Here is a 19,196-nt window from a genome sequence, read left to right as displayed (position 1 = left end):
GTGCATTGGCCTTGTTGTATTTTAATATTAACACTGTGATATATAAATGGTATGTTACGAGTAAGATAATTGTGCTAGTCTTGATAAACATTGGTCAAATAAGTCGGACTTGCTTTGAAGGAGTACAACTCACACTAAATGTAAGAACATGAAAAAGGCATTGTTTTGGGCAGCCTCTCATTGTCTTGGGGTTTGCCCGATTTGTTACTCAGTAATATCCGTCTGCGGTGATTCTTTGTGAAAAAATGTTCCGTCTGCTCTGGAAATATACACAGTCATTACCTGTTTGCTGAGGCAACAGACTTGCACATTTATCTTGAATTTACTGTCTGTCATTTTGTGTTTTGTTTTTGAGAAATGGGTTGTTTTTTAAGCTAGGTTCAACAACAACAAAAATAAATAGTCCACGTTCTAATCGTTCTAATCAACCACATTTAAGTGTTTGAAAATGTTTACATTGTTATATATTAATTTGTTTAAGTAGGGTCTCACCTGAAAATATATTGAACCATATGATATGCCAACAGAGAAAATACAAACAAAAATGTTTTTAAAAGCTTTACATTCAATTTAATAGACATTACAATTTGTTTTATATATTTTTATTTCCCTGTAGCCTATATATGTATCTGTTTCATACTTCTTTTAATTTGTGCTTTCTATAACTCAAATAAATAATAAATAAAAATAAATGTGTATTTGTGATAACCCGCCCTCGCGAGCTGTCCAGGACTGACATTACGAGTGGACCTTACTATGGAAGGACCCCGGGGGCAGCGACAATATAAATATCTCGTAATTAAAATAGTATTGTTTATAGAATAAGTTCATATAGCCACTGCCTTCTATTCAGAGGGAAATATTATTAAACAGTGTGAAAACACACACATTTAACGACCACCAAGTGAACTCAGCTGAGTGTACACCTGTTGCCGTTGACGACCCACACGCCACACCCCCTGTCATGTGACAAGGAAAAACAAATGCGCGGCAGTTACCTAAATAATAATCACTCCGCAATGTGTTAGTATTCCAACTTTTATTTCAGATGTGATGTCGGGTTTATTTCGTTCTTTAAGCCACAGGTCTGAGTGAATATCATGCAGAGTTCCGTTGGCAGAAAGCGAGATACGAGCAGCCGTGTCAGCTCTGGTGCTGAAAGAAAACAAGTCCGCAAAGTTCATACCAGAAAGATACCATACAGAGTGGGATACAGCTGGAACAAAGGCGGAAGACTCAAAGAGCTGAGAATAAGGTGCAATTTACTTTATTACCACTTATATTCAATTACATACATTGTTCCAGAGGAATGTTTGTTAGTCCATGACAGAAACCTACAGCTATGTTTTGATGGACTGTACACGTGTTCACTTATTTACATTTTAAATACATAGTGCTTATATTTAGGACCAGCTACTCACTGTTTTAACTTTATCGTAATTTCCAATTTCTTTGTTTGGTTTGTGATCTTACCTAACTTTGTTGTATTGTCACTGCTACAACTACATTTCTCAATCAATACATGTTTATATAATCTTATATAACAACACATATACAAATTGAAACATACATAGACAGTACATTTAATTATTATCCATTCCTTATGTTATAATTAACAATTATTTGTCATTTATTGCAGGCACTTGGCAAGGAAGTTTCTAAGGATATGGATGCAGAACACCTTTGGCCGAATTCTTCCTAATAAAGCCAAGTAACATTCATTTAGCAAACTAGCGTCATTAAAATAAGAAATAATTGTATTGTTTAACAAAAGGAGCACAGTCTGTTTCCCACTTTATTTTCGTTGTATTGCTATTTTCTTTCCAAACAGTTAGATTGTGCATTATTTTTAGTTTAAATTGTCATTTTAAATATCTATAATATAACGTTTTGCCATTCCATAAGTTGTAAAAAGCTACTTTGCAACTAACCAGATTCTTATTTTGATATCAAATGTACTTTCTGACTCTGAGTTCTCTAATCCAAGTAATATATATATATAATATAATATTCTTTATGATACGCTGCAGGTCCCACTGTGACAGCGTGGTTTTGCGACGGGCCTTTGAGGGATGGAGAGATGAGTGGTGGACCTCCACGAGGGAGTGGAGTCTTTCAGTGCGGGCTGAGTGTCACTACAGGTACAGGTACACTCTGTCTGCTGATCACAGATATATAGATTGTAGTTTTGTCTTCTAATCATGCCATTTTTGTTTCAGGTATTATCTGTATAACCTGGCTTTCCATGGCTGGCGAAGGTTTTTGTCGCTGCAGAGGGAAAAGAAAAGCAAAGTCCAAAAAGCTCAATCTTTTGGTATGCACATAAAATGAAAGGATTTCTAAAAGTAGGCCTCTCACGATTATTATGTTATTGGACTTATGGCAGCAGTATATGATCATGACCTCAATCTTTTGTTATATACACAGTCCTGCTGTGGGAACATTTTCGGTTTTAAAAAAATGGGAGTGATACCATACTGTATGTCTAACTAATATTTCACTTGAATGGAAGTTTATTGTTTGTTAAGGAATGAATGTTTCTCTATACCCAAATGGGCCAAATGTAAACTATGTATTTATCTGCAAATGTTGTTAACAGAGAGTCCTTTTAATAACTCCCTAATACCATGCAGCAAAATGACATATCATGACAGATTTATGTTTTGTAAGATATCAGAAGCAGCTGTTTATCATTATGATTTCCTTAACTAGCTGACCGGCAGCAAATGAGTCTGGTCTGGGAACAATGGAAGGTTTTCATAGAAACGAGACGACAGAAGAGAAGGATGCTTGAATCGGCCGTTGAGCGGCACAGACTCGCAAGCCTGCAGTAAGATCATTTGATTTACAAACCTGACTCAGACTTTTAATTCTTTGTGGATTATTGATTGTAATGCTTTTGTGTGTCTTTCACCTCTTCAGTTCAGCGTGGAGCTTGTGGCAGGCTCTGCTGCGACGATATCAGGACCTTCACGCTTTAGAGGATCAAGCTCTGAAACAGAGGGCACTAACTTTACAGAGCAGGGTAAAGGCATAATCCAAGACACCCATGAATCACATACTCTCAACATTGTGATGAGGCTGGTCTCCTTCTTTTGTGTTTCATGTGGCAATGTGCCTTTTTTGTTATAGACTTGGCTTCAGTGGAAAGACATGCAAAGAGCTGCTTGTTGCCAGAAAGAGAAAGAATCCAAAGCAGCACTTCACTTCATCCTCAGACTGAAAAGAAAAACACTAGCTCGTTGGAAGAGTGATGTGTTGCGTCTCCAAACCAAGAAAACATCACAAGGTCTTTCTTCATTTCACAATAACCACAAGCACATTCGATCTATATGTCTCATGTTCACATTTGTCTTTTTTAAACGTGATGACTACATTTTCTTTTTGTGTTAGCTTTGGCTCAGCGTGCCTTTGATCTCCGCCTGATGATGACATGTTGGAGTGAGTGGAGCAGTGCGTTGGATCGTAAACGGAATGAGGACGAACGTTTGCAAACAGCAGAGCACTTGGCCATACGGAGCACCCAGCGAAGAACATTGGAGCGCTGGAGAGCTTGTATCCTAGTCCAAACCTAAAATAAACATACCTTTCATTTTCATCCAGCTCCTGCATTATGAGTAGACTAGTATGTGTTTATGATTCTCAGTAAAGTAGTTTGATACTTGAGCCTGTCAGCAGATGTGTCGTTGCGTAGAGAACAGGCTGAGAGACACAGGACTGCAAGTCAACATCATTATCATCAGCTACTGGTAAGAAAAAGAGTACATTAAGCAACTGCATGTGAATAGAGCGTGCAATCATTCATTGTTTTGTTCATCGTGCGCTCTTTTTGCAGCGCGCTGGATTGCAGGGCCTTTCTGTTAACATCATCAGGAACAGAACACACCGTCTGAACAACAACATGGCCGTCCAACATTACCGTCAAACTGTAACTAATAAACAAACAATCATCCCTACAACAACAGTGTCAATGCCAAACATTAACTAACGTTTCCAAAGATGTAATGCTTCTGTTTTTCCTAGATGACATGTAGGTATTGGAATCTGTGGCGGGACCATCAGGAGGAGGCAGAAGACAAGAGTTTTCAACCACTAACAAAAATGGCGTTGACTAAATACAGGTGCTTACATTTACATATAAGTGGAACAGATATGAAATGCTTTGTAGTTCAAACAAGTTGCTTATTTGATGTAAAGACTTTTCCTGTTACCTGATTGGTGTATGCATTTGGACTTCTCTCTACAGCACGTCCCTGTTAAGCAGCTGTTTACAACACTGGAGAGAGAAACTTACCAAACAGCAACGCATGCAGGTACTGTTTTGGGATCCAATGACAGAATAGAGAAAACGAAACCTAATGTGAAAACGTATAAATCAGTTCAAACTGTAGGAAACAATAGGTGAGAATATGGGTTGTATCTGTGTGATGCTATCTCTTAAAACACAGTTTGATTGCCAACTCAAACGCTCCATGCTTTCCCGCAGGTACTGGAGCACCGTGCAGACATTTGGTTTGCTGAACGCATGTTGCCTCACTGTTTCAACTCGTGGGTTGAGTTTACTCTGCAGAGAAGACTCCATAAACAGAGGAAACACAAGGCAGAAGTCTATAATCGGTGAGTTACCAACCCCATGACTTTTGGGCCGCAAATAACAAATATTTTAATTATTAAAAAATCCGATGATTATTTTTTGTTTTAGTCATTAGTTCTATAAAATGTAAAAAAGAGAGAAATATTTATATTCGTGTTTTATGAATTTTTTTAATATAAATAGGATTTTTAGCAAAAATAATTCTGTGGAGTGACTATCATTTAATCAGCTAGTCATTTCCAAACCAGCAACAGCTGAACTGTGTGTCGTCTCTTCCTGTGTTTTCAGGCAGCGTCAGTACTCGTTGGTGTTTTACACCTGGTGGGGGGAATCGGAGAAACACAAAGGGCAGATGCTTTCTGAGCGTTTGGTATGTCGGCTGTAAAGAGAAACACAAACTGCTGCATGTTGTTAACGAGGAGGGCTGCTGTGTATCCCATACTGACTGGGAACTTGCTGTTGTCAGGCTATCCTACACGAGGAGCGCTGCCTCCTGCAGAGAGCCTGGAGTCGCTGGAAGCTGCGGACAGAGCAGCAAATGGATGAAGAGCAGAAATGGAAAGCTTCAGAGCATCTCTACAGACACAGAATTCTTGACAAGACGATGAAACAGCTGAAGGACAACAGCACTGAGATGCAAGACAGGTGAAAGGATACAGAAGTTTGAGTAGAGTGGTGTAACCTGCCGATCTGTTGGCTAACACTTACTGCTGAACACGTTTGTTTGCATGTCAGGAGAAATCGTGAGCAGCAGGCTTATCTTCGGGGTGACATGCGCTGCTTGAGATGGGCTGTGGAAAATTGGAAAAAGGTAACTGGTTATTATTCACATCTGTTCACACAATATCTGAGGCGTCTGTTGTTTTGGCTTCAAGGTGTAAAGAGGGACAAACCTGTTTAGGTCTGGAAACTTGTAGACTTGAAACCATTCTCCTTTTTGTTGGTCCAATGTCAAATTACCTACACATGCAGCTCATCTGAAAGCTCATTACTGGACTGTAACACAGCTCACATGGGTTTATAATCCAATTTTTGTATTTATTGAAATACAAATGGTGTGTATGTCCAACTATATCGAGATACTCAGTTAAACAGCTCAAAGAAAATAATGAAATAATCACATGTGTGTTCGGTCAGTATGTTCAGAGCCAGAGAGAGAAGAAAAGCAGACTGAAGCAGATGCAGCAAATCTATGAAGTTCAACTTTTGAGCCGCACGTTTTTGGCCTGGAAGGTACGTCAGCATTTGTTATCGCAGGATTTCTTAAGATGAGGAGTAATACATATAAGGCTGATGCTGCATTCACAGAAGCACCACCTGCAGATGTGTCAGACCTATCGACACGCAGAGGGACTTCACAGACAACAAAAACAGAACTTTCTCAGGTAACAAACACAAAATGTTGTTTATATTCTCTATGACTGCCCCCTCTTTGTCAATTAGTTGACTAATGGTATGGTCTTAGTCCCCGAAAATGCTTTCATGTTAAAAAAATTTTTTTTTGTACAGAAAATCAATTTGACATGTGCAAGTCGATTTAAGAATTTCTTTGGAAACCCCCTGACATTCTCTTCCATCTGCATAGTGTTCCTGTTTACTTTTTCCTTCCATATGACCCGTGTCACCTTTCTCTTCTCCGTCTCAATGCTGTCTCTCCAGGACGGCCCTGTGTGTTTGGAGGGAGAACGCTGTGCTGCTGACAGAGGTCAGGCTCCAGGAGCAAGAAGCACAAAATCACTTCCAGCGTTTTCTTCTACTTAAGGTTGTTCAGCAGTCCATTTCCCTCATATCCCTAAATATCATAGTTTTACATTTGTGAGAGACTTTGCTCATTGCTGCCTCTTCACTAAATCTTCTAAGGTGTTTCTGGGGTGGAGGGAGGCAGCAGCATGTTCAGTGTCCAAGTGCCACCAGCAGGGGGAAGCAGTCAACAAGGCTCAGAGGTCCATCAATCAAGGTAACATCAAAACTCCATATGCTGTTTGTTTCAGGTCATTTTTAACATTTATTTTCTGTTTTCAGATCATGTTTTTATGTTAATGTCCCTTCAGTTCCCTGAATGTTACTGTTTAATAAGATTATTGGTCGTAAATGTATATTTCTTACAGCTTGACGGTTGGAAAGTGTTAGTTTTAAGCGATTTGATTTGCTCTTACTTTTTTGGCCGAAAGCTGAAAAATAATACACAACACAAGGTTACATTTAAGAGAGACTCTCACACAAGGAAACTCAAATCATAAAGACCCCTAAAACAGTGTATTACAAATGAAACTTGAAGGTTTAAACATATAATACAAAATGTCTTTATTTTCTCTAAATAATTCAATTCTTTATTCATTTCTTTCTTGTATCCAAAAACCAAATGACAGTCAAAGTCATCAACTTGTGTCCATTGTAGCACTGCTGTCATAGCATTACACCTCAGATTTGAAATTAAGATATTGTGTCAAAAATACAGTTAAGATTAGACACGTGTTGCTAAATTGTTCTAGACTGTTAGCTTGATGTTTTCTGTGTTTAGTGCGGCTGCTGCGGTCTTTCAGACACTGGAGGACGCAGACCAGGGAGGCTCGGAGAGAGAGGGTATGCATGGAAAGAGCCAGGAGGTACCATGAATCCAAACTCCTTTCTAAAGCACTGAAAGCCTGGAATGAGCATCACAATCAACATCATAAAAATAAGGTTGTTACTTATTATCCCTTAACTGTTATATAAAGCCAATCTGTTTTGTCGTGCTTTAAAAAAAATGCAATTACCTCATAGGTAATGAGAAGACAGGGAGTCTTCCTGCTGAGATTGAAGATGTATCAGACGTACTTTGAGCAGTGGAGAATAAAGGTTTGTCTCTTTTTAACACCTAAACATTTCAGCCTCTTTATGGCTGCTACACATAGAGATAAAACTAATGTACAATATATGTGCTTTGATTTAGTTCAGTTTAAACCGGCCATGAATCTGGTTTCCTTTCCCCACTAAACAGCTGCAGCACAGACGGAGAGAGGCGAAGCAGACGGAGCGAGCGCTCTGGCACTGGTCCCTTTCTCTTCAGGCCAAGGTAACACTTGTCTATGCAACCTTTTCTACCTTTGAACAGTAAACCTTTGGTCCTCATGGTCTTGATGTTATTTTGTGAACTTGCTATAGGTGTTGTACGGGTGGAGGCAGACGGTGACAGAGCAGCGCAGAAAACAAGAGCAGGCGGTCAGAGCTGCAGAGGTGTACAGAGACCAGCTGCTGAGGGAGGGCGTGACGTGTATCCTCACTTACGCTGCTCACATGAACAGCCTCACAACGAGCCTAACACAGCACAGCCAAGAGCAGGTGGGTGTTCATTTTGTGTTAGTTCAGATATTACATTGAGTATCATTACAAATATCTTGTTTTTTTATTACTGCACATATTTTATTCCAATTCCATTTCAAGTTAAATACTGCTATATTTTACTATATTTATTTAATGTTATTATAGTTTTCCTAAAGGTCACCTATTATGCAAAATCCACTTTTCCATGTATTTTATACATCAACATGTGTCCCCTCTGTGTAAAGAGATTCTGAACCGTTCAGGAAAAAAGATTCTCTCTCTTTTTGTCCTGATCCATTTATATAAAAACCTGATTTTGGCCACTTTAGCCACTTTATGCCATAACGATGTTTGGCTTGTGTTACCATTAGCCAATAACCGACCAAGGTTACTTTCATGTGTGCACCACGACAGCTAGTCAAATTCCTCGTGCGTGTCAACCTACCTGATAATAGACCTGTTTCTGATTCTGATCATCATGTCTGCCTGCGTCCTGCAGCGGTCCCGCCACCTCCAGAGAGTGGTGAGGCGTTGTGCGATGCGTTGGAAGCAGCGGGCGCTGTGTACACCCCGAAGAGAGCAAGAGGTCAAAGATCAACCACCGAAGAAGAGTGTTAGCTTCTGTTTGACTACATCTGGGCGGAAGAGGGTTTCCCCGTCTGACTCAGAGGGGCAGGAAGCTGAAGATGGAGGGCGTAGCGAGCTGTGAGTCTGACTCCCTCTCAGGCCGGGGATCTGTGTTCCTCAGTGAGCCTCGGTCTGACAGATTGTTTCTTTATGTTTGCACTCAGCCGCAGGCATCGACGTCAGCCACGACGCTGCAAGGAACTGTTTGAGTCTACAATAACAATAAAGTACATTTTCAATATAATCAATACACCATTCATTTTTTTTTTTTAAGTAAGCATGTATTTCAAATGAGAAATAAGCTTAAAAAAAAAGTCCTCCCCCCTCAGCAGGAAGCCCTCACAGAAGCTGTTTGTCTTGTTTTCCTAGCACCCAGAAGCAGACGGCCGTCACCAAAGCTCCAAACCCCTCACTTTTCAGCCTTCCTGCACCAGAAGGCCATCAAACTGCGTTGTCTCGCCTCCATCCTCCTACCGTCTCTTTTCCTTCCACACATCAGAGCACCATCATATCTAATGTGTCACCCTGTGAACACCGAACCCAAAATAAAGACGTTCTTCTACCCCCCTCTGCCTTCATGACTACCGGGGCCAAAGAAACGGTAATAATCTCCTGTTCCATTTCACCAGATATCAGCAATGTGATAAAAGCTACATTTAATAACTTGACTTGGGCTTCTTTTTTTTCAAAAGTTGGGGAAGAGTAACTGCTCAGGTTTTGGAGATGCTTCCCTTCATCGGTTTGTTCCTCCGTTTGAACACTCGTCAGCTCATTCAGGTAGGTTACCTGCACTTTTCTTCACCTGCATGTGTTATTGTACAAATTGACCTTAAAACACGATGCCTGTCCAGCTTGGATTACTCCGAACAAATGACAAGATATTTATTTGTTTTGCTTTATCAAGACGTATCATCCGGTGGAGGATCTTTAGAAGACGCAGCGACAGATTCAGCTTCCGCTCTCACTGAAGAGCTGCTCGGCATCCAGCTGGACATGATGACATACCAACGGGACAGGAAACAGCTCCGGTACAAATTCTGTGGTATCCATTTGTTCTCCCGTTCTTGAACACAGCCCTCCGTTAAAATAATGTTTGATTGTGTGTTTGAACTCAGGGCATGGCAGAAACTGAAAGAGGTATTACAGAGTTGGGTGCAGACCAGTGGAGCGGGTGAGCAAATGGAAAGAAATGCAGTTTGTGAAGAGTTGAAGGAGGTAAGAAGTGAAGAGAATTATGTCATTGTATTTATATTAAATCAAAACGTAACGTCTCAGCACTCACATGGTAAACTGGTAAGTTAGTATGAACACTTGAGTGAAGATACTGTATTGATGATTGATGTACTGATTTAGGTGCAACAACTTGAATCTCCAGAAAGAGAACATCAATAAAGTGTGTCTTCATTTTGTTTAAACGTTTATTTTTTACTCTATTATCTCCTCAGGTTATTACGGTTCTCTAAGCATGATTTATAACATGTTTATGTAAAGTGTTAGACCACTTATAACTACAACCAACTGAGTAACAAATACATAACAGTAGATTAGAGAAATACGTGTTGTGTCCAAACAAAGGAGATGAGCCTCAATGGATTGTAGTAATTGTAATAGTACATGTTTCTTATATTAAGGAAAGAGACAGGGCTCGGTCCTGATCTTTAAATAAAAGTTATTTAAAGGTAACTTAGGGGGCTTAGATTTGGCATACATTCTTTGGAGGTCTCGTTTAAATGATAAGTGATGGGCTGTGAACAATTCTGCATACAGAGGTCACATGAGAGGAAGCAGTATACAACTCAAAGTAATTTGACATGTATCACAGTCGATGCTTTTGATGTTAACAGTTGGAGGAACGCATTGACAGGCTGTCCGCTGAACTGGCAAAGCGTAAACCCTCGATGCGGCTGCATGCGGAGAGGATCCGCCATTTAAAGACCGCCCTCCAGGACTCAGGAGTTTCTTTCCTCCGTCGGAGAGCAGACGAGATGGAAACAGATCCCTCTGTGTTGAAGAAATAGAGCCTCACACTCAAAACGGATTAAACCTGCTGAATGTCTGGACTGTCGGTCATCTGCCATCTCTTAAAACAACACTAAGACTCACCTCAGAATTGAATGAGAGAACAGCTCACCGGCCGATACATATTTTGGACCCAACTTGTCCTCAGCTTTGAGGAAAAGACTGATATCCTTAAATACACATATTCATTTGTATTCCTGTTGACTATCATGTAAATGGTTGTCAAATTGACAGAGCAAATCCTAAAGCACTAAAGCAAAGTTCCTTACAGCAGCTTTCACGGCTACTTCCACACCTGAAATCTGTGAAAACACTGGATAGGGGTCGTCCTTGAGACAGATGGTGATCATTATTTTCCATGTGTGTGCAAATAGTCACTTTACAGTTTTCAGAGAGGCTGCCCTTGCACAAGAGTCTTTCTATTTATTCGTTAGAACCAGTGGCTGCAATACTTCAGGAGTTTCAGGGATTCAGACTCAAAGGAAGCACAGCTGTCTGTTGAGCTCTGCAGGCTATATTCAATAGATGTGTCCAAATATTTGATCAACATCAGATCAGAATGCGTGGAGTTTATGCCATTTTCCTCTTTTTCCTCTTAGTCAACTGCATCAGGGGTGAGTTATGTTTCTGAGTTACTTTATTTATGTCCATTGTTAAGTTATTTCCTGTTCATATTCTGACTGTTTGTGTTGTTGAGTGTTTTATCCTTTTTAGTTGTGGTTGGAAATATTGCTGCTGTCTTTCTGGAGCTTTTTGTGGACATTATTAAAACTCAAACAAAGAATTGAAGCACTGTAAAATCCTTTCAAAGTTTAACAACATGCAAAGTTGGTTTTAGATGTTCTTAATTGTTAAGAGTGAATAGAAATTCATTAAATCATTGACTAAGATGTTCACAAATGAAATTCAATAGAAAATATTCCTTCCTCATCTGATCTTCTGAATGATGTCTTCCATGTTAGCTAAGAAGATGCGGTGGTGCACAGTGTCAGATCCTGAGCAGAAGAAGTGTGCAGAGCTGGCTAAAGCTCTGGTGGCCGTGCTGCCGCCGGCGGCTGTGGCAGCTTTCGCCAGACTCTCCTGCATCCGAGCGTCCAGCACGACCGACTGCATCGATCGGATCAGGGCGAGCAACCTTTACCTTAAATGCAGTGTCATGACTTTAGCTCTGGTTTATAAGCTGTAAAACAAACAAAAACAACTGACTAGCAGAATGCACTCACATGAGCTCATGTCAATGTGTGTTACTGAATGTAAAATAGAGCTTATATTCATAAAATAAATAATACAAATTGCTTAACAAATGCATAAAAAAGAGACTTTCATCGATTGAATAGACCACGAATGATTGTTTGGATGAGGCACGGTGCAAAAACATTTTTATTTCTTTTTACAATAATCAGTGTTTTGAGGTTAACACTGCCTGGTCTACGTTTAGGTTAGAAGTTTTTTGCTTGATCAAAAATAATCAAACGTAATAAATACATTACTTTGATGAGGAAATTCAAAATAAATAAAATTCCTCAACACATATTTGACAGAGTACCAGGTCATCTGTAACCCATTACATTTGAAAAGTAACCCTCCCCACACTGGCTACCACCTGTTCATAAAGTCCCATATTTACTGCAGGCGAACCGTGCTGATATCGTGACGTTGGATGCAGGAGAAGTGTATTCTGCTGTGAAGCAGTTTGGCCTTGGAGCCATCGCCAAGGAGATATACAGCGACGGTAGGTTTCCCTTCAGCTTTCTGAGAGACTTCAGAGTGTCAGAGTGTCAGTGAGCTGTGTGTGTCTGCAGGAGGCTGTGTTCTGTCTGTAGCTGTGGTGAGGAACATCAGTCTGGACGTCCGGTCCCTGAAGGGCCTCAGGAGCTGCCACAGCGGGGTCCGGTGGACGGCCGGCTGGAGTCTCCCCCTCGGCTTCCTGCTCTCCAGAAACTATCTGAGCTGGTCCAAGGAGCAGCCGCTCAGTCAGGGTAACCGCATTATTATCAGCTCCCAGAGAAAACCGAGCCGTGTGGAGAGGTGTTTCATAATGTTTTATATTTTGGCGTTTATGGTCTAATGGTTTTAAGGTGCCTGATTTCTTTTTCCCCTCTCGAGCAGACGTCAGTACTTTTTTTAGTGCCAGCTGTGTTCCCGGAGCTGCTGCCATTGCCCCCCCTCTGTGTGCTCTGTGCCAAGGCCAGAAGTCATATATTCGCCAGAAGAATTACCACTGCGAAACATCCCATAATGAGCCCTTCTACAACAACCAGGGGGCCCTCAGGTCGAACTCAACAACTTCACTTTAAACCTATTCTACAATATGTACACGGTCTGAACAGCATAGACATTCATTTCTCCTATTACATCTTTCGCCCTGTCACAGATGTCTCAGGAGGGGGGCTGGGGATGTTGCATTTGTGGATCATTTAGCTCTTGAAAGTATTGAAGGTAAGCTTTCTTGTAGGGCTGCTCGATTATGGCAAACATCATAATCTCGATTATTTGGGTCAATAATTGCAATTGCGATTATTCATTGACTTTGAAAACATCCATTTATTGGAGAAAAAAATGTTGAACAGTATGTTTTTAACAGTTGATTACCCTGAACTTTAAGTATACAACAAATATCAAGTGAAGCAGAACTTTTTGTTATATATTTGGATTTTTTTAAAATAATGACATCTATCTTTTGGAAATGTGCATTGTGCAACATTTAGTAGAATAAATATCCCTAATTGTAACATCAGCTCCCTCCTAATATTCCATTTGTTCTCTCAGACAGTGATAGAGATGAGTTCAGGCTGCTGTGTGCAGACGGCTCACAGGCTCCTCTCAGCCACTACAGGATCTGTAACCTGGGCCGGGGTCCAGGAGGCGGCATGGTCACCAGATTAAATTTGCGCAAGACTGCTCGCAAATTCCTATCGACGGTGCAGGTAGCTTTATATTCATTTGTTCAATCATTTCCCACATTTGTCTGCACACATCACTCTTTTTGTTTCAGATTCACGTGCCCATAGTGCCTGAATATAAGATTCGTAAGGCATTCTTTATTGTTGTTTAGATGCTGTTTGGTAAACGAGGAAAAGAGAGGCAGCGTTTCCAACTCTTCAACTCCTCTTCTTTTGGAGAAAACGACCTTCTCTTCAAAGACGCCACGGATAAACTGGTCGTTCTGCCAGACGACATGGACGTCAGCCAGCTGCTGGGGCTGGATTATGTGGCGCTGCTCAAAGGTCTTGGACATGAAGGTGCTTACGCCCACATTGTATTTTTGTATATTCGAAACAGACCTCATTACGCGGGACCTCTTACAGCGTGATTGTGTGCAGGAAGCTCCCTGGAGGACAGTGTCGTGCGATGGTGCTGTATTAGCCACGCAGAGCAGAAGAAATGTGAGCAGTGGGCTCTCAATATAAAGTCGGACCCTCTGGTGTGTGTCAGAGCGGTCTCAATGCGTGACTGTATCGAGAAAATCAAGGTAAGTCATTCAAGAAGTATAATTACAGACTGTTAGTAATATTAAAGTTCCATCACTCTTAAAGACAGCAAGTACCCGCCTGTGTCTCCCACAGAGGGACGAGGTGGACGCCGTCTCGCTGGATGCTACTCACTCTTTCATCGCAGGAAAATGTGGTCTTGTTCCTGTAGTTACAGAATATTATGGTAAGACTCTGAGCATTCTCAAAACATATTTAAGGCTTTTCGAGTAGGAGATCTAAGAGATATAAGCAAGCACAACAACATTTACACAACAATTATATATATAAATAAAACCCACAAAATAGATATGAATAAATGAAAAGCAATCAAAATAAGTTGTCTGGGAGTATAACAATATTGTAACAAAAATATATTTAGTTAGGCATCATTTAGTGTGTGGAGTGCTCCATACAAATATATTTTGCAGTTTTATTTGAATGTATTCTCTTTTAATTTCAAAAGGTATCTCAACTTGTCCCTTACGAAAACTCTTCTCTTGCATTGTTGTAGAGATAGTTAATCATTCAGATCCACAATAAGGATATGATACGGTATTCACTTTTGATTTTCTACAATTCTCTGACATTTTATAAATAAATTGATTAAATAATTTAAAAGTGCATTTGTTGCAGTACTAGTCTTCATTAATTAAAAATAAACATTGATCAGTTTCCTGTGTGTTCTCTTGGACTCTCAGGAGGAGAAAGGTGTGAGCCTGCTGAGGGATCGACCCACTTGGAGACGGACGGTACCACAGCACATTTTACAAACTGCATGAAATAATCTTTGTATCTGATGTGAGTGTTGTCTTTAAAACCTCCCCCCTCTCCCCCTCTCCCCCCTCATTGTTGCCCTCAGTGTTGCCCTCAGTGGTTGCCGTGGCCGTGGCGAGGCGCTCGAGCAGAAGTGTTTTCATGGGGAACCTGGGGGGCCGGCGCTCCTGTCACGGACACATGTACAGCCCGGCCGGCTGGCTGCTGCCCTACAGACACCCGCTGAGCCTGGAGCACAACAGCAGCGCCCCCTGTGGCCCCGACCGAGGTACTGCTCACATATATACTTTTTTTTGCTAACCTTAATCGTCCCACAGAGGGGAAATATACAATTGACCGGTTCCTAGTGTTAGGATCAGTGCAGTACAGACAACCACGGGAAGCAGGGCTGCACAGACTGTATGTGGTTTGTCTTGTGTGTCATATTTGGCATTTTGTCTTTTTGTTTATGTATGTCTGTCTGTAAGTTGTTGCTATTGTCTGGACCCCCTTGAAAACGAGATGGTTCATCCCAATGAATAAAAATGTCTATATATATATATACTTTACTAAACCAGAACTAATGCTGAGCCCAACGTCTCCTTTTCTTTCGTACTTTCAAAGCTTTTGCTGAGGTTTTAGAATAACGTTTTGAATGTATGAATAAATTGATTAACTGAATTAAATTAATCAATCTTTTTTAATTAAATCAACTTTCTTTTTATCGAGAGATATATTAATTTCAGGACAGGTACAAAAAAAACAGGGTCAGATATAAGTAAAAGAGCAGACACAAGCCGGTATGACAAAACAAAAGTAGCTTTCTTTAATGGATAAATGCATGCTTTCCTTTATGTGCAGCAAGGACAAGGGCAGGCCGACAACAAATATCGAGTGAAGCAGAACTTTTTGTTATATATTTGAATTTTTTAAAATAATGATATCTATCTTTTGGAAATGTGCATTGTGCACTTATTGCACCGTTTGAACAGATTCTGAGAGTCCACTTTATTCATTTTTTTGTCTGTGTGGTTTTATTTAGGATTTTTTTAACGTTACGATATCTAAATATTTTTAAGATTAAAAACTCCATTGCTTTTTATAAAGAGTTAACTTGCAATAATATGCCATTATTGTATCATTATATCAGTGAAATATAATGGTACTTAAATAAAACATGATAGTTATCCAATTGGACAATATATCATCCAACAAAGTGGTTGTTCTGACAGGCCTCAGCTGCTGTGTCATGCTTCGTGTTTCCTCAGTGTACAACGACGTGTTTTGGAAAGGTTGCCTCCCGGGCTCTCAGGGGAATCTGTGTAAAGTGTGTCTGGGAGGCACGGGGGAGGCCACCACCAAACGCTGCGCTGACAACCACAATGAGCGTTACTATGGCAACACTGGGGCATTAAGGTAAGTGGAGTCTCTCCCCTGAACTAGTTTCTGTTCATCTGGGTTTTCTGAAGTGGAAAGCTTATATTTTCCCTTCTTTTTTGAGCAACTCAATATGAAATACTTACGAGTGAGGAATCGTCTGCAGGTGGCAGCCAGATGCTGAACTCAGCCTGTAGTCAGAGGTTAAGTACAAGAAAATGGGAACATTAAGATCGTTTTGGTTTATTCAACCTGGTTGTAAGACATTTTTGTTGATATATGACACCCGCCTAGTAGAAATGATATAAAGGGAATTTGATTGGTGCTCAGAGCCTTTATTAAATGGCATGTAAATTCAAAATACCAGCTTTTTTTTTTGGCAACATTGGGGAACCTGTACACACAGGACTTGACATTTTTTCACATCCTTTGTATACAGTACACTGTATAAATAGTAGGCAAAGAATCAGCCTATCAGAGTAACTTCAACATGTATTCAATGAAGGAATGTTGACGTTCATTCATTCAATAGTTCTATGATGCCATAGGACTATTCTTTTCATATAAAGTAGTTTCAATATGAATTGTCCCGCCTCCACCTCCATTGTATTGTAAAATTTTTAATCTTTAATCTTGACTTGTTATTAAAGGTGTCTGGTTGGAGATCCCAGTGGGAAAAGCTATGGCGACGTGGCCTTCCTCGAGCAACACACCCTTCTTGACAACATCCTCAGTGAGATATATAAGATAAAGTTTTGACACACACACACACACACACACACACACACACACACACACACACACACACACACACACACACACACACACACACACACACACACACACACACACACACACACACACACACACACACACACACACACACACACACACACACACACACACACACACACGCAGACATGAACTCTATGTTTAGTATTCTTCATTATATTGTTCGTCATGTTGTTCTTCAGGTTTGAACTCCAGCGGTTGGGCAGAGGGCTGGACGCTGTCAGACTACGAGCTGCTGTGTGGGGACGGTCGTCGGGCCCCGCTGGCAGAGTGGGAGAGCTGCAACCTGGGAGTCATCCCCCCGAACAGCGTCATGACGCGGCCGGTGCTCACAGCACGAGTGTACGACTTCCTCATGAAGTCACAGGTCAGCTTCTGTGAACACTGTTTTAAATCAGGTTTTACGTTTAAACAATGAAGACATGGGACTTTGCATGAAGACGTAGGTTTCAAGTTGTATCACATTATTGCTCAGTAGTACCCCCAACATTCAAAGGGACAGTTTGGATAGTTTGAAGTGGAAATGGAATAAATACTCATTCATAGTCAGGGTAAAATCTAAAGTAAATGGCATTTTGGAGAAGAAGAGCGAAGTTACTGCATGGGGGCAAAGCAATGTACTATTATGTATAGGGGTGTCCGAAAATGTATTTTAGACACTGAAAAAATGACCTTATTTTGAAATATCCAAGTGACTGACACATAAATATAGAGGATTAAAACTTATAAAATGGTATTACTTGAGTATAGGACAAGTATCGAAAATTATATTTAAGTATATTTGCTTACTTTTATATTTACTTTCCAACACTGTTGAAAAATAAATAAAAATAGTTCAGGTCCAATAGCATCTCTAGTCAGGATTAAAATGTATTTGCTTCAGATGAAAAATTAAGGAGATTAAGGAGAAATTTAAATAATAGTCTTTGGCATTGCAGAAAGGAAAAAGTGTTTAGTTGCATATTTACTTTTTTTGTATCTTTATAGGAAACTTTATCCGCCAACCCAAACGCAGAGTTCAAGCTCTTTCAGTCTCAGGAATATGGAGAAAGTGATCTGCTTTTCAAAGACGCTACTCAGTGTTTCGTCCACACGAGCCACATGGACCCCCGCTCCATCCTAGGAGAGGAGTTTTACAGTCAGGCGGAAGCGGCTTTCAACTGCACACACTCTGGTACTACTCTGATGAATCACCAGATTATGTTAAACCTCATTCCTGTTGATAATGCTAATGTATTCACATTCATTTCCCTTTCAACAGATATCTTGGAGTTTTGTAATCAGGATGTGTGCAGCATATTCTAAAGGACACATTTCTCTCTGCTGCTCAGTGGATCAATACTTCATCCAGAATCTCAACTACAAAACCATCCCTGGTTGACAGCCGACATGAATTTCAAAACACTGTTGCCTGACTGAACTGATGAATTTCAGCATTTAGATGCCATTTCAACATCAAATGTTGAGAATCATCTGTGTCTTTCAAAAACACAAAACACTTTTAAGGACTGAAAATAATCAAAATCAAAATATGGTTTAAATAGGATATACAGAAAAGTAGAGAACACAAATATAGAATCGAAATGTACCTTACCAAAATGTGAAAAATATATTATAAACATACAGGTGTGTACTCCTCCTGTTGTAACACGTGGTTCCCACACATCTAATCATCAACACAGCATCTTGCTATTATAAAGGCTCAAACAACGAAGTTAAGATAATATGATAGAACAGTGTGTGTAGAATATAAAAACAGCTGACACATCTAAGACTACTGCAATATATTTATATAGAAATGTATACATCATTTTTGCACAAAATTAGTTAACACAATCTATGTTTTGTACCAACATGTAATGCAGTGTATGTAGTTAAGGTGGTGCAAGGTTATTCAGTCATCTTTTGTCCCATAGTATCTGTGTCTGCTGTTAAGGTAAAACTTTTATAGATAATGTAAAGGTATTGATTCCTTTGTGCCACAGTATGTCAACAAAAAAAACACATAAATAAATGAATCTACTTGTATTATGCTTACAATGTGTGTTTCTTATACTGTAATAATGTGTTACCTAAAAACAAATACAATGTGAAACCACTGTGGTCAAAGTGGTGGAGTTGTATTGAAATAGCAATAATGTACTATATCCCGACAAAGTCAACAAGAACTGAACATTAACAACTTACTAAAGGTATAATTCAAGCCAGAGCTGATGTATCGATGAGAATTGCAGGTATATCTTATATGTTTTTTTTTT

General features: G+C 40.0%; 2 protein-coding genes across 2 annotated transcripts; both read left to right on the top strand.

Annotated features, from left to right (window-relative positions):
• Window positions 1-814: 814 nt before the first annotated feature.
• sfi1 (SFI1 centrin binding protein) lies at window positions 815-11,327 on the top strand. Its single transcript, XM_079685697.1, has 31 exons — window positions 815-1,255; window positions 1,640-1,711; window positions 2,031-2,141; window positions 2,220-2,314; window positions 2,713-2,830; window positions 2,923-3,025; window positions 3,133-3,289; window positions 3,394-3,555; window positions 3,679-3,749; window positions 3,836-3,928; window positions 4,024-4,121; window positions 4,247-4,313; window positions 4,487-4,617; window positions 4,883-4,964; window positions 5,061-5,239; window positions 5,330-5,405; window positions 5,732-5,827; window positions 5,903-5,979; window positions 6,254-6,356; window positions 6,455-6,551; window positions 7,116-7,276; window positions 7,358-7,432; window positions 7,575-7,649; window positions 7,739-7,915; window positions 8,397-8,602; window positions 8,689-8,751; window positions 8,894-9,125; window positions 9,217-9,301; window positions 9,429-9,552; window positions 9,640-9,739; window positions 10,369-11,327. Exons 1-31 carry the CDS (start codon window positions 1,101-1,103, stop codon window positions 10,540-10,542), a joined length of 3,615 nt encoding a protein of 1,204 aa, XP_079541823.1. The 5' UTR covers window positions 815-1,100; the 3' UTR covers window positions 10,543-11,327.
• sxph (saxiphilin) lies at window positions 11,019-18,966 on the top strand. The gene is made up of 17 exons (XM_079685708.1): window positions 11,019-11,157; window positions 11,506-11,669; window positions 12,176-12,275; window positions 12,346-12,522; window positions 12,653-12,815; window positions 12,918-12,982; window positions 13,313-13,470; window positions 13,599-13,785; window positions 13,867-14,015; window positions 14,110-14,200; window positions 14,715-14,765; window positions 14,876-15,058; window positions 16,038-16,185; window positions 16,797-16,879; window positions 17,121-17,305; window positions 17,926-18,112; window positions 18,200-18,966. Exons 1-17 carry the CDS (start codon window positions 11,103-11,105, stop codon window positions 18,241-18,243), a joined length of 2,190 nt encoding a protein of 729 aa, XP_079541834.1. The 5' UTR covers window positions 11,019-11,102; the 3' UTR covers window positions 18,244-18,966.
• Window positions 18,967-19,196: the final 230 nt, after the last annotated feature.

Source organism: Notothenia rossii (genome assembly GCF_949606895.1).
Source record: "Notothenia rossii genome assembly, chromosome: 5".
Taxonomy (NCBI): Eukaryota; Metazoa; Chordata; class Actinopteri; order Perciformes; family Nototheniidae; genus Notothenia; species Notothenia rossii.
Note: the sequence above shows the minus strand (reverse complement) of the source record. Positions and strands in the feature narration are given on the sequence as shown.